The sequence below is a fragment of the Ranitomeya imitator genome, chromosome 8 (assembly GCF_032444005.1).
Source record: "Ranitomeya imitator isolate aRanImi1 chromosome 8, aRanImi1.pri, whole genome shotgun sequence".
Taxonomy (NCBI): Eukaryota; Metazoa; Chordata; class Amphibia; order Anura; family Dendrobatidae; genus Ranitomeya; species Ranitomeya imitator.
The window spans coordinates 117,429,193-117,448,404 of record NC_091289.1 but is presented as its reverse complement, the minus strand read 5'-3'; the positions used below and the strand labels follow the sequence as shown (position 1 = coordinate 117,448,404).

General features: G+C 44.9%; 1 protein-coding gene across 2 annotated transcripts in view; it reads right to left on the bottom strand.

Annotated features, from left to right (window-relative positions):
• The window catches only part of CFH (complement factor H), a 906,401-nt gene that overhangs the window by 573,460 nt on the left and 313,729 nt on the right, over positions 1-19,212 (bottom strand). For both annotated transcript variants that reach the window (XM_069737284.1, XM_069737285.1), the window contains exons 11-12: positions 15,242-15,382; positions 7,969-8,142 (exon numbers count right to left, since the gene is read on the bottom strand). In XM_069737284.1, the coding sequence (XP_069593385.1) occupies positions 7,969-8,142; positions 15,242-15,382 (315 nt within the window). The remainder of the gene's footprint in view (positions 1-7,968; positions 8,143-15,241; positions 15,383-19,212) is intronic.

Below are 19,212 nucleotides of genomic sequence, written 5' to 3'. Positions count from 1 at the left end.
TCCCGCCAAAAATGTATCAAGAGGTGAAAACATTACTGAAGCAGATGCTGGATTCAGGAGTGGTGCGGAGTAGTCAGAGCCCTTGGGCAGCCCTGGTGGTGCTCGTCAAGAAAAAGGATGGGACCATCCGGTTCTGTGTAGATTACAGGAAACTCAATGCCTGCAGTGTTCGAGATTCATATCTGTTGCCCCGCATTGAGGAATCCTTGACAGCGTTGGGGAAAGCCAAGTACTTCTCCACCCTGGATCTAGTAAGCGGATACTGGCAAGTAGCCGTGGCAGAGAAAGACAAAGAGAAAACCGGCTTCATCCTCCCTATGGGGCTGTTCGAGTTTAATCGGATACCCTTCAGGCTCTCCAATGCTCCAGGCACATTTCAACGGCTGATGGAAAAGTGTTTGGGAGACTTAAATTTTGAGGCTACCCTGATTTATCTGGATGGCATCATTGTATTTTCGGCCTCATTCAAAGAACATCTTGCCCGGCTTTGACAGGTACTCGGAAGACTGCGGGCTCATAACCTAAAGGTGAAGCCAAAGAAGTGCCACCTCTTCAAGAGAGAGATTGAGTACTTGGGCCACATAGTGTCACAAGATGGAGTTCTACCCTCACCAGAAAAAGTGGCTGCTATCCAGAAGTGGCCAGTCCTTCGAACAGTGAGAGAACTCCAGGCCTTCCTGGGACTCGCTGGGTACTACCGCCGGTTGGTTAAAGACTTCGCGAAGGTGGTGGGTCCTCTCAATGAGTTCCTGAGGGGGACCGCTGGAGTACCAAAGACCCAGTGCATCCCCTGGGCACAGGGACAAGACGAGGCCTTCCAGGCTATAAAGAATGCCCTTACTTCAGCCTATGCATACTTTGATCAACCGTTCCTGTTACAAACAGATGGTAGCCTTCATGGACTTGGTGCAGTACTTTCTCAGATACAGGATGGACATGAGAGAGTCATCAGGTATGCCAGCAGGTCTCTGCGAGGCAGCGAAAGAAACCCTTACAATTACAGCTCCTTCCAGTTAGAGCACCTGGCCCTGGTGTGGGCCATGACAGAAAAGTTTGCAGGTTTCCTGACAGGTACCAGATTCAAGTTTGAACAGACAAACCCCTGGCCCACCTTGAGAATGCTAAATTGGGGGCCTTAGAACAACGGTGGGTGGCTCGCCTACCCAAGTCCGACTTTACCATCCGTTATCGCTCTTCTACCGAAAACACAAATGCTGATGGGCTGTCAAGAGTGACTGTGGAGACTCCAGTGGGGGATCTTGATGAGCAACTCGAAGAGAAGGAGACCCCAGACTTTCACAAGTTTAAGCCCCCAATGGTTGCAGCTCAGTCAAGAAGGGAGGCCTGCGCATTACCCCGGTCCCTGTAAAGAACCAATGAGGAATGGGGACACGTTCAGGATGAAGACGAAGGGCTGAGACAGATGAAATGGTGGGTAACTCAAAAGCGGAAGCCTGGCAAACCAGAGAGAGATGATCTGGACTCTGAAATGAGGAGTGTGTTACATCAGTGGGATAGACTGGAGGTGCGAGAGTCAGTGCTATATCGTAAGAGGCAACAGCCAAAAGATATGGAAGTAAGGTGGCAAGTTGTCATCCCAGGAAGAATGGCTCAAGAAGTAGCTAAAGAAGCCCACAAATTTGGAGCGCACTTCGGCCCCACAAAGACCTACCAATGGTTACAGCGGTATGTGTATTGCCCCCGGTTGGAGTTGGTGGTGGAAGAGGTTTGCCGGCAATGTCGAGTATGTGACCTCATTAAGAGTACTGAACAGAGCGCACCCATCCAGACCATACAAACTAGGGAACCGCTAGAAGTCTTGATGATCGACTATCTCCTCGTGGGACACTCGGCCCGGGGGCTGCAATACTGTTTGGTGATGACCGATCATTTCTCTAAGTTCGCAGTAGTCACTCCGACTAGAGATCAGACTGCGGAATCGGCAGCGCGAGCCATCTGTCAAGATTTAATCCGGGTGTATGGGTGCCCAAAGCGCATCCACTCCAACCAAGGCGCATGTTTCCAAGGCAAGGAGATGGAAGAATTGTATCGCATATAATATGGCATCGAGCGGTCCTGGACCACCCCTTACCACCCTCAAGGCAACGGAACGTGTGAATGCTTCAACCGAAACTTACTTCAAATGCTGAGAACGTTGGAGGAGGATAAGAAGGCGTGTTGGCCAGATTATCTGCCGGAATTGGTCTGGACCTACAACAATCGGGTCCACTCCACCACGGGTTATACCCCCTATCTACTGTTGTTTGGAAGAGCTGGACGAGAGATCATTGAGCTGAATTTGGAACAGCCAGAGGAGCTGATGGAGCGAACTGTCACCTCATGGGTGAAAGACCATCGGCAACGATTGCAAATGATACGGCGGTTGGCGGGTCAGCAGCTGCAAGAAAAAGAACATACGGGCTGCAAACCGACTCAAGAGTTACCGCTCCAACCTGGAGACCGAGTATTATCAGAGAGAAACAGCCCAAGGGAAAACTAAGTGAGAGATGGGAAGTACAGCCGTACAAAGTTATCGAGCGAGTGTATGCTAATGGCCCTGTCTACAAGGTACAGATTGAGACTGGGGCATCCGCCCCTAGAGTACTTCACAGAAATATGCTGCGGCCTTGCCTGTTGTGAATTCTGTTATCGAACTCCCTCCTGTGGTCATGAATGGTACTTCGGCGAGTTCTGTCCATGGACTCCCTCTGGTGGCTGTGAGTGGAGCTGCTTCTTCAGAGGGTCCTTCCACAGGTGACTTAGTTTATTATTTGGCTGGCTGCTCTATTTAACTCCACTCAGATTGTTACTCCATGCCAGCTGTCAATGTTCTTGTACTGGTTCAGTTCGCTCTTGGATCTTTCTGGTTACCTGTCTACTCCAGCAGAAGCTAAGTCCCTGCTGGTTAATTATTTGTTCATTGTTTTCTTGTCCAGCTTGCTATCATGATTTTGCCTTGCTAGCTGGAAGCTCTGGGATGCAGAGTGGCACCTCCGCACCGTGAGTTGGTGCGGAGGTCTTTTTGCACACTCTGCGTGGTCTTTTTGTAGTTTTTTGTGCTGACCGCAAAGACACCTTTCCTATCCTCAGTCTGTTTAGTTAGTCTGGCCTCCTTTGCTGAAACCTGTTTCATTTCTGTGTTTGTGACTTTCATCTTAACTCACGGTCAATGTATGTGGGGGGCTGCCTTTTTCTTTGGGGAATTTCTCTGAGGCAAGGTAGGCTTTATTTTCTATCTCTAGGGCTAGTTAGCTCTTAGGCTGTGAAGAGGCATCTAGGCAGAGTTAGGTACGCTCCACGGCTATTTCTAGTGTGTGTGACAGGATTAGGGGTTGCGGTCAGCAGAGCTCCCACTTCCCAGAGCTTGTCCTGTGTTAGTTTAACCATCTGGTCTTTCCGGGTGCTCCTAACCACCAGGTCCATAAAAGTTGCCGGTCTGAGGTATGTTCTACGCCATTGTCACCTGAAGGTGCTACTCAACTTCCTGAATCTGTCATGCCTGATGGTGAAATTGATGATGAGTGGTGGACCGTTCCTAACACAGTAGGGGGTCCTCAGCCACACAGAGACGCTAATTCCATGGATGTACTAGTACCGCCATGTGAGGACAAGACCAGACAAGAGCCCACGATGACTCCTGCAGCAAGTGTTCCTCTGGAAGATAGTCAAGCCTTGCCTGACAGCCAAGAGCTTCGGAGATCTCAGAGGTCTAATGCAGGGGTTCCGCCAGTCCGATATGTAGAACAGTGTGCTCTGTCTGTTTTTACAACTTTATTGCCTCCTCTATGGGTGCTGTTTCCGCATTGCATGTTCCTCCATTACACTTTGACCCTGATGCTGTGATGGCCGAGAATGACCATCATTAAGAAGGGAGGCATGTAAGAGGGTGGTGCTGTTATGGACAGTAAGGAACACTCTGTCACTTTAAGAGGCTGCACCCCCTTGTCTGGCGTGATGGAATGTTCTGCTTCTCCCCTGCAATAATCATTGTAATGAGCTAGTCTGTGCAGAGTGCAGGTGTGGAGCTGGAGCTGGAGCAGCGTGTGTGAGCTGAGGCTGCTGGAGAGAGGACTTTTTGTGCTGATAGCTGAAAGAGAGAAGAACTGTGTCCTGTTACAGCTGCAAGAGAGCCACGAAAATACAGAGAAAGAGATTTACAGTTTCCAGGAGCATCCCTAGGATCCAGAAGCAAGGAGAAGACCATGTTTCACAGAGCTGACAGAAAGCCGTGTGCACCACTGTATTGGACTGCTGGGGGCCCCCCCTAGGACTGGACCTGATTCTCCAACATCACCGTGAGTCTGTTCGTGTTTGGTGCACCTGTTAGGGCCTAGTGTAGGCTTCAATAGTCAGTACACGGGAGCCGTTTGGCCTGCTTAGTAAAGGCCAGGAAGGTTATACGTAGAGTAGCATTATCACTTGCTTATTGTTTACATTTGCTTGTTAGACATATTTTGAGTCTGCAATAGTTGGAGCACCGTGCTATTTTACAGAAAAGATAAAGTTTATTGCTCTTGTAAATTGTCTTTTGCCATTTTATACCCCTGTTTGCATCTTCCTCATTCCCTTCCTTCCTTGCCTTCCAATAAATTTACCCTTTGTTATTTGCACCTCATCTTGTGTACAGTAGTCTTCCTGCACCGTGGTGGTCCCCCGGCCATCGCTTCATTGCCATCCCATCAGGAGATTATCTCTTTACTCATCATTCCTGAGGGAATGTTATGATACGGTGGTCTAGGAGCAACATGGAACGAGCTCTGAAGGACGTGGTAACTAGGGTTGAGCGACTTTTACTTTTATAGGATCAGGTTGGGTTTCACGAAACCCGACTTTTTCAAAAGTATATACTCACCCTCGGACGCGCCCTGCTTCTTTCCGGCAGCCTTCCTTCCTAAGAATCAGCGCTTGCAGGACCTTGCGTGACGTCGCGGCTTGTGATTGGTCGCGCGAGCGGTCACATGGGCGGCCGCGCGACCAATCACAAGCCGCGACGTCACGCAAGGTCCTGCAAGCGCTGATTCGAAGGAAGGAAGGTTCCCGGTTAGTACCAGGGCGCGTCAGAGGGTGAGTATAGCGATATTTTTAATTTTAATTCTTTATTTTACACTTAAATATGGATTCCGATACCGATTTCCGATATTGCAAACATATCGGAACTCGGGATTGGAATTCCGATACCAGATCCAGAAGATCGCCGACCTCATGGCCAACCCCACACAGGGGTCGGGTCGGGTTTCATGAAACCCGACTTTGCCAAAAGTCGGCGACTTCTGAAAATGGCCGACCCGTTTCGCTCAACCCTAGTGGTAACTGTACTGACCGCATTCCCTAAGCTCAACACAACACTAGAAGTAGCCGTGGAATGCTCCTAACTCTCCCTAGGCATCTCGTCACAGCCTAAGAGCTAACTACCCCTAAAGAAAGAAGCAGGAAAACTATCTTGCCTCAGAGAAAATCCCCAAAGGATAGATTAGCCCCCCACAAATAATGACTGTGAGTGGAGAGGGAAAAGACATACACAGAATGAAACCAGGATGAGCACAGGAGGCCAGTCTAGCTAAATAGATAGGACAGGATGGAATACTGTGCGGTCAATATAAAACACTACAAAAATCCACGCAGAGTTTACAAAAAAAAAAACTCCACACCTGACTAAAGGTGTGGAGGGCAAATCTGCCTCCCAGAGCTCCCAGCAAGACAGAATAAATTCACACTTATAAGCTGGACAAACATAGAAAGCACAGAATGGATAAGTCCACAATCTATGGACAGAAAAGAGCAAGCAAAAACTTAGCTTAGCTGAACTGGTCAGGATAACAGGGAACTCCAAAGAGATGTGAATCCAACCAGAAACCATTTACAAGTGGCACTGGCTGAAGACAGAGCCAGACCTAAATAGCCGAGGAGAAGAGAAGATAAGTGGAGGCAGCTGATGACAGCTAACTCCAAGGAGCAGCCATACCACTAGAAACCACAAGAGGGAGCCCAAGAGCAGAACTCACAAAAGTGCCACTTACAACCACCGGATTGGGCCCAAGAGCGGAATTCACAACAGGGAATTGATAAGGTTCTGTTAGGGATACCTTGGCTACGGTACCACTCCCCTCATATAGAGTGGTCCACAGGCAGAATTGTGGGATGGAGTGAATCTTGTGAGGATGGATGCAAGAGGGAGTGCGTTCAGGTTGCTACTACTGAGGTAACCACAGATCTTTCCTCTCTCCCTAATCACTATTGGCCCTATGCCAATATATGGAAAGACTTGATACATCCTGTCGTACTGGGGTGGGATTTTTCATTATTTTGGATCTTGTGGCAAAAGGGGCTGCACAGAATGTCCCGGACAAAAGCCATATCCCTCTGGAAAAGCAAAGATGGAGGAGTTTCCCCTATGTGGGCTGGAGCTGGAGAGCGGGGCAAGATGGTGACAGAGGAGCCCATCTTCCCTGAGTTAGGAGCACCCAAATAGAACTCCAAGTCTGCTCAACTTACCTTAAAGGGGGTATTTGATAATGCAATGCGGTTGCTGAAGAGCTAGGGACTGATACCAGGTTCCCACACCTTGCAGTCAATGGCAGTCAATGTCGATTTGTTGTATCGGGTGATTATAATGAAGGGAGGTGAGATAGTCAAGTAGCTATTAGTTCCAGAACCCTACAGAGGGTTTTAGACATTGACCATTTGCATGTTTTGGGGGGATATCTGAGGGTAGAGAAAACTCAGGAGAGAGTAATGCAGAGGTTCTATTGACCATGAGGTTACCGCGAGATCCTAAATTATTGTAGGTCCTGCCTCATCTGTCATATAACCAAAGTTCCTTTGTTCCCTTGCCTGTGATAAAGGCCCCTTTGAGAGGATTGCCATAGACCTTGTAGGTCTACTAGCTAAGTCTTCACAGGGCCATCAGTACATCCTAGTGGTTATAGACTATGTGAATCGCTGTGTACTTTACTGTGTGTTTACCTCTGCAATCAGTTCGGTGAGTCAACCCCTCACAAGGCCTACAAATTTTTAAATGCTTTTTAGTAGTTTGACAGTTTACTGAAATGTTAACAGAACATGTAACACTGTATGACTGAGAAATTGAGGGCAATACTTTTTTAAAAGCTTTTTAGCAGGTTTTCAGATATCAGAAATGTGCACAGATCACGCAACACTGTATGTTTGAGAAACATACAATTTTTTTCAATTTTTTTTGCAGTTTTACAGATCACAAAAATCTTCACAGACCACATAACACTGTATGTCTGAGAAATGTAGGCCTACAATTTGTTAAAAGCCTTTTAGAAGTTTTAGAGACTACAGATATTTACTGCACACTACAGAATGGTGTTTGGTTGAGATATGTAGCCCCGGAAAATGCTTCAAAATTTCCAGAGTGTTGTATAACACAGAAAAGACCTCAAAGCACATGATATGTGATGGATCAAAATATATACAATTTTTTGAGCTTCCACAAACAAAAATGCAGCTATATATTTGCCAATGGACTGCATAGGCATAATCTCTACCTGCAGAGTGGATTTTCTCACTCTTCCTGCTCCTGCTAAATGCAGATTGTATGTACTGGAAATGATTAGCCCTTAGAAGGGCTGTTAGCATGATGGCTCCGCTTCAGCACCAGTATCAACATTAAAGTCCTCTGATTCATTATACTGAGCACTCAGGCCTTGACAAGTAGCCTCTCCCTCCGATACGAAGTGTCACAGAGCTGTGCAATAGCGTCAGTGTGCCGATTACAGTAACTCACAGGCAATCCCCGCATGCTTATTGGCTGCATAACAAGCATCAAAGACGCGGGGCAGGGAGTCGAGTTTTCACTCAAGCACCTTCTCTTGCTTTCCGAGTAACAAGTATATCCAAGCACCATGATACTCGAGTGATAACCAATTATTACAGAGCACGTTCACTCTTCCTTACAAGTAATCTATACAAAATAGCTCTGTTTCACCAAAGTTCCAAACTCACTTTGACAAGTCGGTAATGTTGGTTTCCATCCTTTTTCTGTACAAGTGCTTGTTCGAGATCCATCTCTTTCAAAGCCATGCTCGCATGAAAAATCAACTTCATCATTAATCTCATAAGACTGAAAATGAGGACTTCGTACAAGATTTGACGCCTCTGGAATGTTGCACTCAATATCTGAAATAGAAAAATAGGCAATTAAACTCAACTTTTAATTTCTTCCCTTGCATTTTTTACTTTATTACAGTATTTCTAAGAGCCATGATACTTATTCTTCCATGTCAGGTTGTACTCTTAAATGACATCATTCATTTTAATATTAGTGATGAGCAAGCAAATCGTAATGCTTGGGTGCTTGACCTAAGTAACAAGTACAAATGAAGTCAATTGTAAACTTGAGCATTTTTCCACCCCAAACCCCTTGAATGTCTGGAGGGAGTCTTAAAATTTGCTGAAAACAATGTAAACAGTGCTAAAATTGCATGGGAACAGCAAGGTGAAGAATCCTGGATGCATCTCTTAATCACAGGTCATTGCTGAGAACAATGTTGCCCGAGTATTACACCACTTTTACAAACTGACAATATAGCATCCAAAACTGCACTTAAAATGGATTTGACTGGAAAAAATGTTAAGAAACATGGTTTCTAGGATAATCACTTGTATATAAGGCTAAATAATTAAAAAAAAATGCTACTCCACACCTTGGGTTATATTCACGCGCAGCATTTTTGTTACTTTTTTGCACATTTGCGTTGCTTTCAATGGTGAAAAAAACATTCAGCAGGAAATGTAATTATATAATTTTAATACCTTATATGGCCATGTGGTATGTTAGACATGATCAGACACATGGGAAGTCACAATTTTTTTTTCCAGGGCCATCACGATTTGTAGAGGGCCATTAGGTAGCCCTATCTATTGTTAGAAGGCCAGCAGGGGTCTTGTGGACAAATGAGACCAATAGGGTATGTGCACACGTTCAGGTTTTTTCGCGTTAGTTTCGCGTTTTTTTGCAACAAAAACGTGATAAAGCCGCATTAGAAACTGCAGACATATGCATCCTATCATTTAGAATGCATTCTGCAATTTTTATGCGCATCGCAGTAAAAAAAAGCAGCATGTTCATTAATTGTGTGGTTTTTTTGCGTTTTTCCCGCTATTCTATGCATTTGGAAAAAACGCAAGAAAAAACGCATCAAAAACGCCCCAAAAACGCGCAAAAAAATGTGAAAAAAACCTGATGCGGATTTATGGCAGAAATGTCTGGTTTTTGTCAGGAAAATTTCTGCCAGAAATCCTGACGTGTGCACATAGCCTATATATAGAGTTTTTTGGTAAAGCGCACTACTGTTTACTATAAATGAAATGAGGCCTACAAATAAAATAACACAGTAGTTACAGTCAAATATGGTAGAGATTCAAAAATATTTTGGGATTGTTTTACTGCCAATGGCCTGAGTGCCTTGACTATGTGCAAAGCATCATAAAATGGGAACATTTCCAAAAGATTTTGGGTCACAATGTAGTGCCCGTGATCAGAGAGCTTGGTTTTCATCCTAGGTCATGGGTCTTCCAGCAAAAAAATGATCCCAAATATACTTCAAGAATGACCCTGACATGAATGCAAACAAGCACTGGAGAGCTCAGAAGTGGAATTTTCATCTCCAGTAGCGTGAAGTTTCCCACCACTGCCTCTTACATACAGATGCTAGAGAGAAACTGTGAATAAACACATTAAATCATTTCATTTTCCCTGCTTTGATGAATTTCTGAGTACAGAACACCATGAAAAACATGAATCAGTCAATGCATTTGTGGAAAAAATAGCAGCAATTCTTAGAATTTAAAAGGCAATTATCCCTGATTAAACACCTGTCATACGCTATTCCTACAGCCACACAGCACCATAAATGAATTGCAGATAAGAGAGGTGAATATAGAAGGGATTTGAACCGGCCTTGAAAAAAAATTTTTCTTCCAAGTGGCAGCAACAAAATCGGGAGGAACGCAAGGAATACTGGCAGTTTGATGAATTTCTGAATATACAGCTCTGGCAAAAATTAAGAGACCACTGCAAAATGTTCAGTTTTCTGATTTTAGTCTTTATAGGTATATTTTTGAGGAAAAAGTAAATTGTTCATTTATTCTATAAACTTCTGACAACATGTCTGACAAGCTATAAATTTTGTATTTCTTTTTTTAAAAAAAAATCGTCAAAATTTAAAAAAAAAGTGCTTTCAGACCTCAAATCATGCAAAGCAAACAAGTTCATAATCATTTAGAAACAACAATACTAATGTTTTAACTCAGAAAGAGTTCAAAAATCAATATTTTGTGGAATAACCGAGATTTTTAATCACAGCTTTCATGTGTCTTGGCATGCTTGCCACCAGTCTTTCACACTGCTTCTGTTGCAAAAATTTAAGCAGTTCTTCTTTGATGGCTTGTGACTATCCATCATCCTCCTGATTACATTCCAGAGGTTATCAATGGGCTTCAGGTCTCGAGGGGGGACCTGGGTGAGTGGCTGACACACGCAGTGCGCATGCCCAGGAATCCCAGCCCCGCACTGTGCATAATGCATAACACAGTGCGGGGCAGGGATTACCGAGGTGGGTGGCCATACTGCCTGCACAGGCGCAGTCTGCAAGCCTGGCTGGGACGTCAGACTGCCAGAGCTTACTGCGCCTGCCCCACAAATATTTACACAGTGCCGGCGCCGGATTTGAAAAGAAAACAGCGCGGAGGGGGCGGCGACCATCGCCCCAGAAGAGATGAGTGACGGCAGTTGGGCGCTTCACAGAGGAGGCTTCAGACCCGCCTCCATGGACAAAGAGAGGTATTTTTGCAAAGTTTCAAACTGCTTTATTTTAGTAATACATGAACACAAAACTAAAAGAGCCACCATGTTAGAATGCAGCATTACTGCTGCACAAGGTGGCTCTTTTAGTTTATAACAGCTGCAGGGGGGTGACAGTGGCCCTTTAAGTCCATCTAGTTCAACCCATAGCCTAACCTTACATGCCCTAACATGTTGATCCAGAGGAAGCCAAAAAAGACCCATTTGGCAAAGAGTAAGCTCCACATTGGGGAAAAAAAATCCTTCCCGACTCCACATACGGCAATCAGAATAATTCTCTGGATCAACGCCCTAACACGGAATCTAGTGTATATACCCTGTAACATTATACTTTTCCAGAAAGGTATCCAGTCACCTCTTATATTTAAGTAACGAATCACTCATTACAACATCATACGTCAGAGAGTTCCATAGTCTCACTGCTCTTACAGTAAAGAATCCGCGTCTGTTATTATGCTTAAACCTTCTTTCCTCCAAACGTAGAGGATGCCCCCTTGTCCCTGTCTCAGGTCTATGATTAAAAAGACCATCAGAAAGGTCTTTGTACTGTCCCCTCATATATTTATACATTAAAATAAGATCACCCCTTAGTCTTCGTTTTTCCAAACTAAATAGCCCCAAGTGTAATACCCTATCTTGGTATTGCAGACCCCCCAGTCCTCTAATAGCCTTGGTCGCTCTTCTCTGCACCCGCTCTAGTTCAGCTATGTCTTTCTTATACACCGGAGACCGGAACTGTGCACAGTATTCTAAGTGTGGTCAAACTAGTGACTTGTATAGAGGTAAAATTATATTCTCCTCATGAGCATCTATGCCTCTTTTAATGCATCCCATTATTTTATTTGCTGTTGTAGCAGCTGCCTGACACTGGCCACTAAATGTGAGTTTGCCATCCACCCATACTCCCAGGTCTCTTTCATTGACGGTTTTGCCCAGAGTTTTAGAATTAAGCACATAATTATACATCTTATTACTTCTACCCAAGTGCATGACCTTACATTTATCCCCATTAAAGCTCATTTGCCATTTATCAACCCAAGCTTCTAGTTTACATAAATCATCCTGTACTATAAAATTGTCCTCCTCTGTATTGATTACCCTGCAGAGTTTAGTGTCATCTGCAAATATTGAAATTTTACTCTGAATGCCCCCTACAAGGTCACTAATAAATATGTTAAAAAGAAGAAAAAATGTTCAATTTGTTTGATTTTTTTATAGGCATATTTTTGAGTAAAAAGTTGATTGTTCTTTTATTCTAGAAATTTCAGACAGTATGTCTCCGAATTTCCAAGCAATACATTTTGTATTTTTTCTGACAAAGAAAAATGGTCAACTTTTAAAAAAACATTGCATTCAGACCTCAAATAACGCAAAGAAAACAAGTTCATAATCATTTCGAAACAACAATACTAATGATTTAACTCAGGAAGAGTTCAGAAAAAATTAAGAGACCACCACATCAAAACCCTGTCATGGGCAGCTCAATCTCCAGACCTGAACCCCATTAAAAACCTCTGGAATGTAATCAAGAGGATGATGGATAGTCACAAGCCATCAAACAAAGAAGAACTGCTTACATTTTTGCACCAGAAGCAGTGTGAAAGACTAGTGGAAAGCAGCCAAGACGCATGAAAGCTGTGATTAAAAATCATGGTTATTCCATAAAATACTGTATACACTCGAGTATAAGCCGACCCGAGTATAAGCCGACCCCCCTAATTTTGCCACAAAAAACTGGGAAAACTTATTGACTCGAGTATAAGCCTAGGGTAGGAAATGCAGCAGCTACTGGTAAGTTTCAAAAATAAAAATAGATGCTCCATACCATTCATTATTGCCCCATAGATGCTCCATATACAACTGTGCTATATAGAATGCTCTGCACCGTTCATTATGGCCCCATAGATGCTCCACATAAAGCTGTGCCATATATATATATATATTGCTCTGCACCGTTCATTATGACCCCATAGATGCTCCATAGAAAGCTGTGCCATATATATATATTACTCTGCACTGTTGATTATGGCCCCATAGATGCTCCTTATAAAGCTGTGCCCCATATATATTGCTCTGCACCATTGATTATGGCCCCATAGATGCTCCTTATAAAGCTGTGCCATATATATATTGCTCTGCACCGTTGATTATGGCCCCATAGATGCTCCTTATAAAGCTGTGCCCCATATATATATATTGCTCTGCACCGTTGATTATGGCCCCATAGATGCTCCTTATAAAGCTGTGCCCCATATATATATATTGCTCTGCACCGTTGATTATGGCCCCATAGATGCTCCTTATAAAGCTGTGCCCCATATATATTGCTCTGCACCGTTGATTATGGCCCCATAGATGCTCCTTATAAAGCTGTGCCCCATATATATATATTGCTCTGCACCGTTGATTATGGCCCCATAGATGCTCCATATATAATGCTGTGCCCCATATATATTGCTCTGCACCATTGATCATGGCCCCATAGATGCTCCTTATAATGCCGTGCCATATATATATTGCTCTGCACCGTTGATTATGGCCCCATAGATGCTCCTTATAAAGCTGTGCCCCATATATATATATATATTGCTCTGCACCGTTGATTATGGCCCCATAGATGCTCCTTATAAAGCTGTGCCCCATATATATATATATTGCTCTGCACCGTTGATTATGGCCCCATAGGTGCTCCATATAAAACTGTGCCATATATGCTCTGCACTGTTGATTATGGCCCCATAGATGCTCCTTATCAAGCTGTGCCATATAGAATGCTGCTGCTGCTGCAATAAAAAAAAAAATCACATACTCGCCTCTCTTGCTCAGGACGCCGGCGCTTTCAATATTTACCTGCTCCTCGTGCGTCTCCGTCTCCAGCACTGACGCTCAGCAGAGTGCGCGCACTGACTACGTCACCGCACCCTCTAACCTGAACGTCACTGGTAGAGGACGCTGCAGACGGAACCGCATCGGAGCGAGGAGCAGGTAAATATCGCGCAGCGCTGCGCTCCCCGTATACTTACCTGCTCCTGGCGCGGTCTCTGCAGTCCCTGCCTTCCCCGGCGCTGCAGCTTCTTCCTGTAATTGAGCGTTCACAGTTACCGTTCATTTACAGTAATGAATATGCGGCTCCTCCCCTATGGGAGGTGGAGCCGCCTATTCATTTCTGTAATGAGCGGTGCCATGTGACCACTCAGTACAGGAAAAATCTGCAGCGCCGGGGAAGCCAGGGACTGCAGGGACCGCGCCGCGGCAGGTAAGTATGATTACACAGCCCCCGCTCCCCCTCCCCTGCCGACCCCCGGGTATATGACTCGAGTATAAGCCGAGAGGGGGACTTTCAGCCCAAAAAAGTGGGCTGAAAATCTCGGCTTACACTCGAGTATATACGGTATTGATTTCTTAACTCTTCCTGAGTTAAAACATTAGTATTGATGTTTCCAAATGATTATGAACTTATTTACTTTGCATTATTTGAGGTCTGGAAGCACTGGGTTTTTAATTTTGACCATTTTTCTTTGTCAGAAAAAAAATACAAAATGTATTGCCTGGAAATTCGGAGACATGTTGTCAGATGTTTATAGAATAAAATAACAATTTACTTTTATATACCTATAAAGAGAAAAATCAGACAAACTGAACATTTTGCAGTGGTCTCTTAAAGGGACTCTGTCACCTGAATTTGGAGGGAACAATCTTCAGCCATAGGGGCGGAGTTTTCAGGTGTTTGATTCACCCTTTCCTTACCCGCTGGCTGCATGCTGGCTGCAATATTGGATTGAAGTTCATTCTCTGTCCTCCGTAGTACATGCCTGCTGTCCTCCATAGTACATGCCTTGTGCAGGCATGTACTACGGAGGACAGAGAATGAAGAGGATGAATTCAGGTGACAAGGTCCCTTTAATTTGTGCCAGAGCTGTATATCCTGAACAATATTTTCATGGAAAACTGTTTAACTTACATACAGAATTGCTCTCTGCAAAAGCTCATGTTAAACTCGCGTTGCAATTGAATTGCATTTGCATTGCAATTGGATGTAAAGTGTTAAAAATCAGATTGTAGTCACATAAAAACCACATGACACTTGTCTTACATTTTAGGCATAAAATTGGAAAGATATTAAAATCGCTAATGTGTCTCCGGACTTAAGATTTTCTACAAACGTGTTTCGATACTGCAGCATGCACGCGTCCCTTTCGAAAAGAGGCATGAAGTAGATTTTTCTATAGAGTGAATCAATAGAAACTATATTAATAATATAATGCATAGAAAATGTAGGCAAATTGGAGTCAATTAGCATAATCTAAAATAGTAGATTAAAAAAAGCAGTCAAGAAACCAGAATTCTATAACTAATAACAGGATATATTTTTATCCTCACTAATGCACTTCTTTTTCAGCTAATAAGACATACCTTGACAAATGGGTGGTGGACCCCAGCCATAATTAAAACATTGCACAAGGTCTGATGTCGGCCTTTGACCACGAGGACATGTATAGGTAGTAACATCCTTATCTTTTATTGTGGAATACCCACCATCTTTACATGTAATATCTGTAAAAAAATAGATATAAATTGCTCATTATTTCATCTATGAACTAATGTTAGATATAAAAAGATGTCATTAAAAAATGGCCAAGTTTACAAATGACCGTTTCTGTGTGTTAGGTCTCCTTCATATGTCCATGTTTCCAGTACGTGTGACAGCCTGTACCCATTATAACCTATGGAGATCTTCACATGTCTATTTTCACTCAGACTGTGTCCTTGTGAGCTACATGGAAACATGTCAGCTTTTTCTCTATAGCACATATGACAAGGGCCAATACAAGTCTATGGGTCTGTGAAAAATGCGTCCAGCACAAGTACCGCATCAGTGTGCCGCCCATGTGCTGTCAGTGTTTAGCATATAGTAACATAGGTAGCAAGGCCGAAAAAAGACATTTGTCCATCCAGTTCAGCCTATAAAAAAACATGTTTAACAATGCAAAATATAGAAGAAGCATTGTAATTTTATGTTTTCTTTTCCCATACTGGAAAAACACTGATGACACACTGATGGAAAACACTGATGGCACAGGTACTGTTTTTTCATGTGTGTGTTTTATACAGACATTTGAAGGAGGCCTTAACAGTTTTTATCATTCAGTACGTTTGATGAAAATATCTTTTAGATGACCACCCAAAAACACCAGCATATATAAGATAAAACATTATTCGAAAACCTATCATAGTAATTCTAGAGTATAAGGTGATCAATAAGATGGTTTTAAAGAGGTTTCACTGTATAGGAAGTGTTAGGGCTCAGTCCCACTTGCAAAGCATTTGGGTGACTGCAATCCGGAAAAAATAGGGTTGCACTCGACCAAATGTTTCTCTATGATGCAGCTCACATCTGCGATTTTCTCATGCCGATTTGGCCTTTGAAAATAGTCACAGCACGCTGCAATTGCACTTGAGAATTGGATTGCATGCACTCATGTAAGTCTATGTCTGCGTGTGAAGCATCGGTGATATCGGTAATATTCGCAAGCAATGCGATTCCCGCTGAGGCGCTGACAATGGCAGCAGAGGAAATGGAGAAATTAATTTCTCCATCTCCTCCACAACTGTGCTCCAATCCTCTCATGTTAGAGGATTAGAGCCCAGAGCACTGACTTTGCGCTTTCATATCAGATGTGATTTTCTAGCCTGGCCTTAGCTTGATTTATGGGTAAATAATAGAGGTTATTGAATGACTCCAAATCAACTTTGAGTCAAAATTCCAGAAATTGACAAGTCTCAGTAAATTTGAACAATTTGCGATTCATATTGTGAGAACTCCTCCTCTACCCCTATGTAAGGTTCGTCCAGGACCGTAGTCATGGCCGAGGACTCCTAGGTTTCTGTGTCCTGGCCTCCCCTCACAAGAAAATAATCACCATTAGTCAGCATACCTGTGTCTTCAGGTCCAGTTCCTTCTGGATCTTCCCTATGCTGTGGGAGACCCTCTCCAGGCAGATTTGCATTAACTGAGACACAGTCTGTTTCAAGTTCAACAAGAACATCTTTACTGGATTCACTACACAGCACATCCAGAATCTTTGAAGCAATTACAACAAGCTTCACAAAACAATGTTGCTTTCCTTTCCCTGCACTTCACTCGTAGACACAGAGCACGGACCCGGGTCGGACCGTTCCTGACGGTTCCTCAGCATTCTCTCTGCACAGCTCTGCTACGGATATGCATCCCTCAGTCTGTTTCGCCCCAGACACAAGTGCAGCGCCACAGGGTCCTGGTCATTGCAGTAATATCATTCTCCTCTAGGGGGAAGTGATATTTACGTTTGGAGGCAATGAAGGAGATCTCTTTACCAGGTAACACAAACATGCAACACATTTCATACTCCAATCCACCAGGGGGAGCTATGCTCCTATTTATTAGGGCACTATTCACACTTAGGTAAAACTGGTGGCCTGGAGAGGAAGTTAGGCAGGTGCTGGCTGAGCTTTGCTCAGGTAGTTGGTCCCTGACAGGGGTGGGAGCCTGTCCGAGGCCTAGACAGAAGGTCACGGAGCTGCGCCTGCCCCACGTGCGGCAGTTCCTAAGAAAGGACACAAACAGAGAACTGTATTGTAGAGAGTGAGAAGAAGTCATAGCAAAGGAGTGGAAACCAGAAGGAGTTCTGCCCTGCACAGGCTGCCTCCTTCTGAGGCGCAGGATCCCGGTAGCTGGAACACCGAGGAAGCAACAGTCCTTTATGCCTTGCTCCAGTGACCGGCAGGACAGCTAATTGCAAGTTACTGATCCGCCCCATACCCAGGAGGCAAGGTGGCACACTTGAGAGGCCGGGGCATGATAGACTCCCTGTAAAAAGCCTCACACCATCGGTCATAGGGGTTGTCCTATCCATCTGGGGGACAGAGAGAGAGACATAACATCTATAACATCTACAACATCTGCAAGGACCTTATGAGAGGCTTAACAGTAAGGTACTACAGCACCAAGGCGCTAGAGGAAGGCTACTGATTTCCACCTGGATAAGGGGACTCTGGATTTACCTCCAAACTGGCCAGACTCTGCCTGCCCTGTGATCTGTGCTCTGGAATGTGGATTCTGAAGCCTTCAATAAAAGGTAAAGAGACTGCAATGTTGTGTCCTCATTCTTCACTGCGCCTCACACCATCCACCATCTACACACTGGGAAGCCCTGGGGATATAATTCATCTGTGGGAAGATATACCACCTAGCTGCCATAACATCACCCCAGCGAACCCCCTAAAGCAGTGTCGGTCATCCTGGCCAAATACCACAGGTGGCGTCACAAACATATCCCTTTAAAGACCTTTCCCCTTTTACATGGACGTCCCAAGGGCCACGGACCGGGTCAGCCACCGTGACATACCCCTTGAGAACCGAAGGACCCGGTACCGAGTAACCCTTGCCCACGGGGTCGATCCAACTTTGGCATCACGAACAGGATCTACTTAAGCCTGAAAATTGGGTCATGTGTGCCTAGAGACTGTGCCAGAATTGTGCTTGAACTGTGATTTGCTAAAGGACTGAGTATTGCAAAAGATCGCCAAAATTCCTGCCAAAGCCGCCACCATTACAGCACCATGAGGAGCGCAGGAGAAGAAGAAAGGCGTGCCATCGTGGGCGTGAACAAACTGAGAAGCGCGAAAAATAATGGCCGCCCAGTCTAAATATCTCTGTACCTTGAGGACGTGTCCATCAGCAGCCAAGATCCGCATCCTGATCCTAAATGGCCGGCGGAGACAAAGAAAAAGAAACTGCCCCCCGGGGGAGAGAGCAGGAAAAAGACCAGGAAGGAGCGAGCCACGAGGACAAGATGGCGAGCGGCCAGGACCCGGAGTGTGGGGTGGAAGCCAAGGACTCCCCCAGCTACCGAGATGGAAGCCACAGCAAGCCATCACCAGAGGTCCTGGAGTTCCTGAAAGCGGAGGTGGAAGAGCTAAGCGACCAACTCCTGTGGATGCAGCTGAGCACTGTGGCCGGGTGGAAGAAGACCTTCATCGGGAGCCTCACCAGACATCCATCAGCAGCCTCGTCTGGTCCGGAGCAAGAAAGAAGTTCCGGCTCTCCGAAGCCAGAAAGTAAGGCCCTGCCGGAAAGCGAGATGCTGCAAACGGAGATGACAACGCCGCAGCACAAGGCCCTGCAACCAGTGTTCCAGACCCCAGCGGAGGCGGAGCAGACCAGCATCAGAGGGACCGCATCTGAAGCAGGTATGAAGAACGACCCTGCCCCGGTGACTGACCCCACTCCAGCAACTGCTCGTGCCACAGCCACTGAGCACGTTCCAGTGACTGAGCTTACCGCAGCCACCGACTGTGCCACGCTGCAGACCGACAAATCACTGGTAGGCCCGATCCCAGCACCA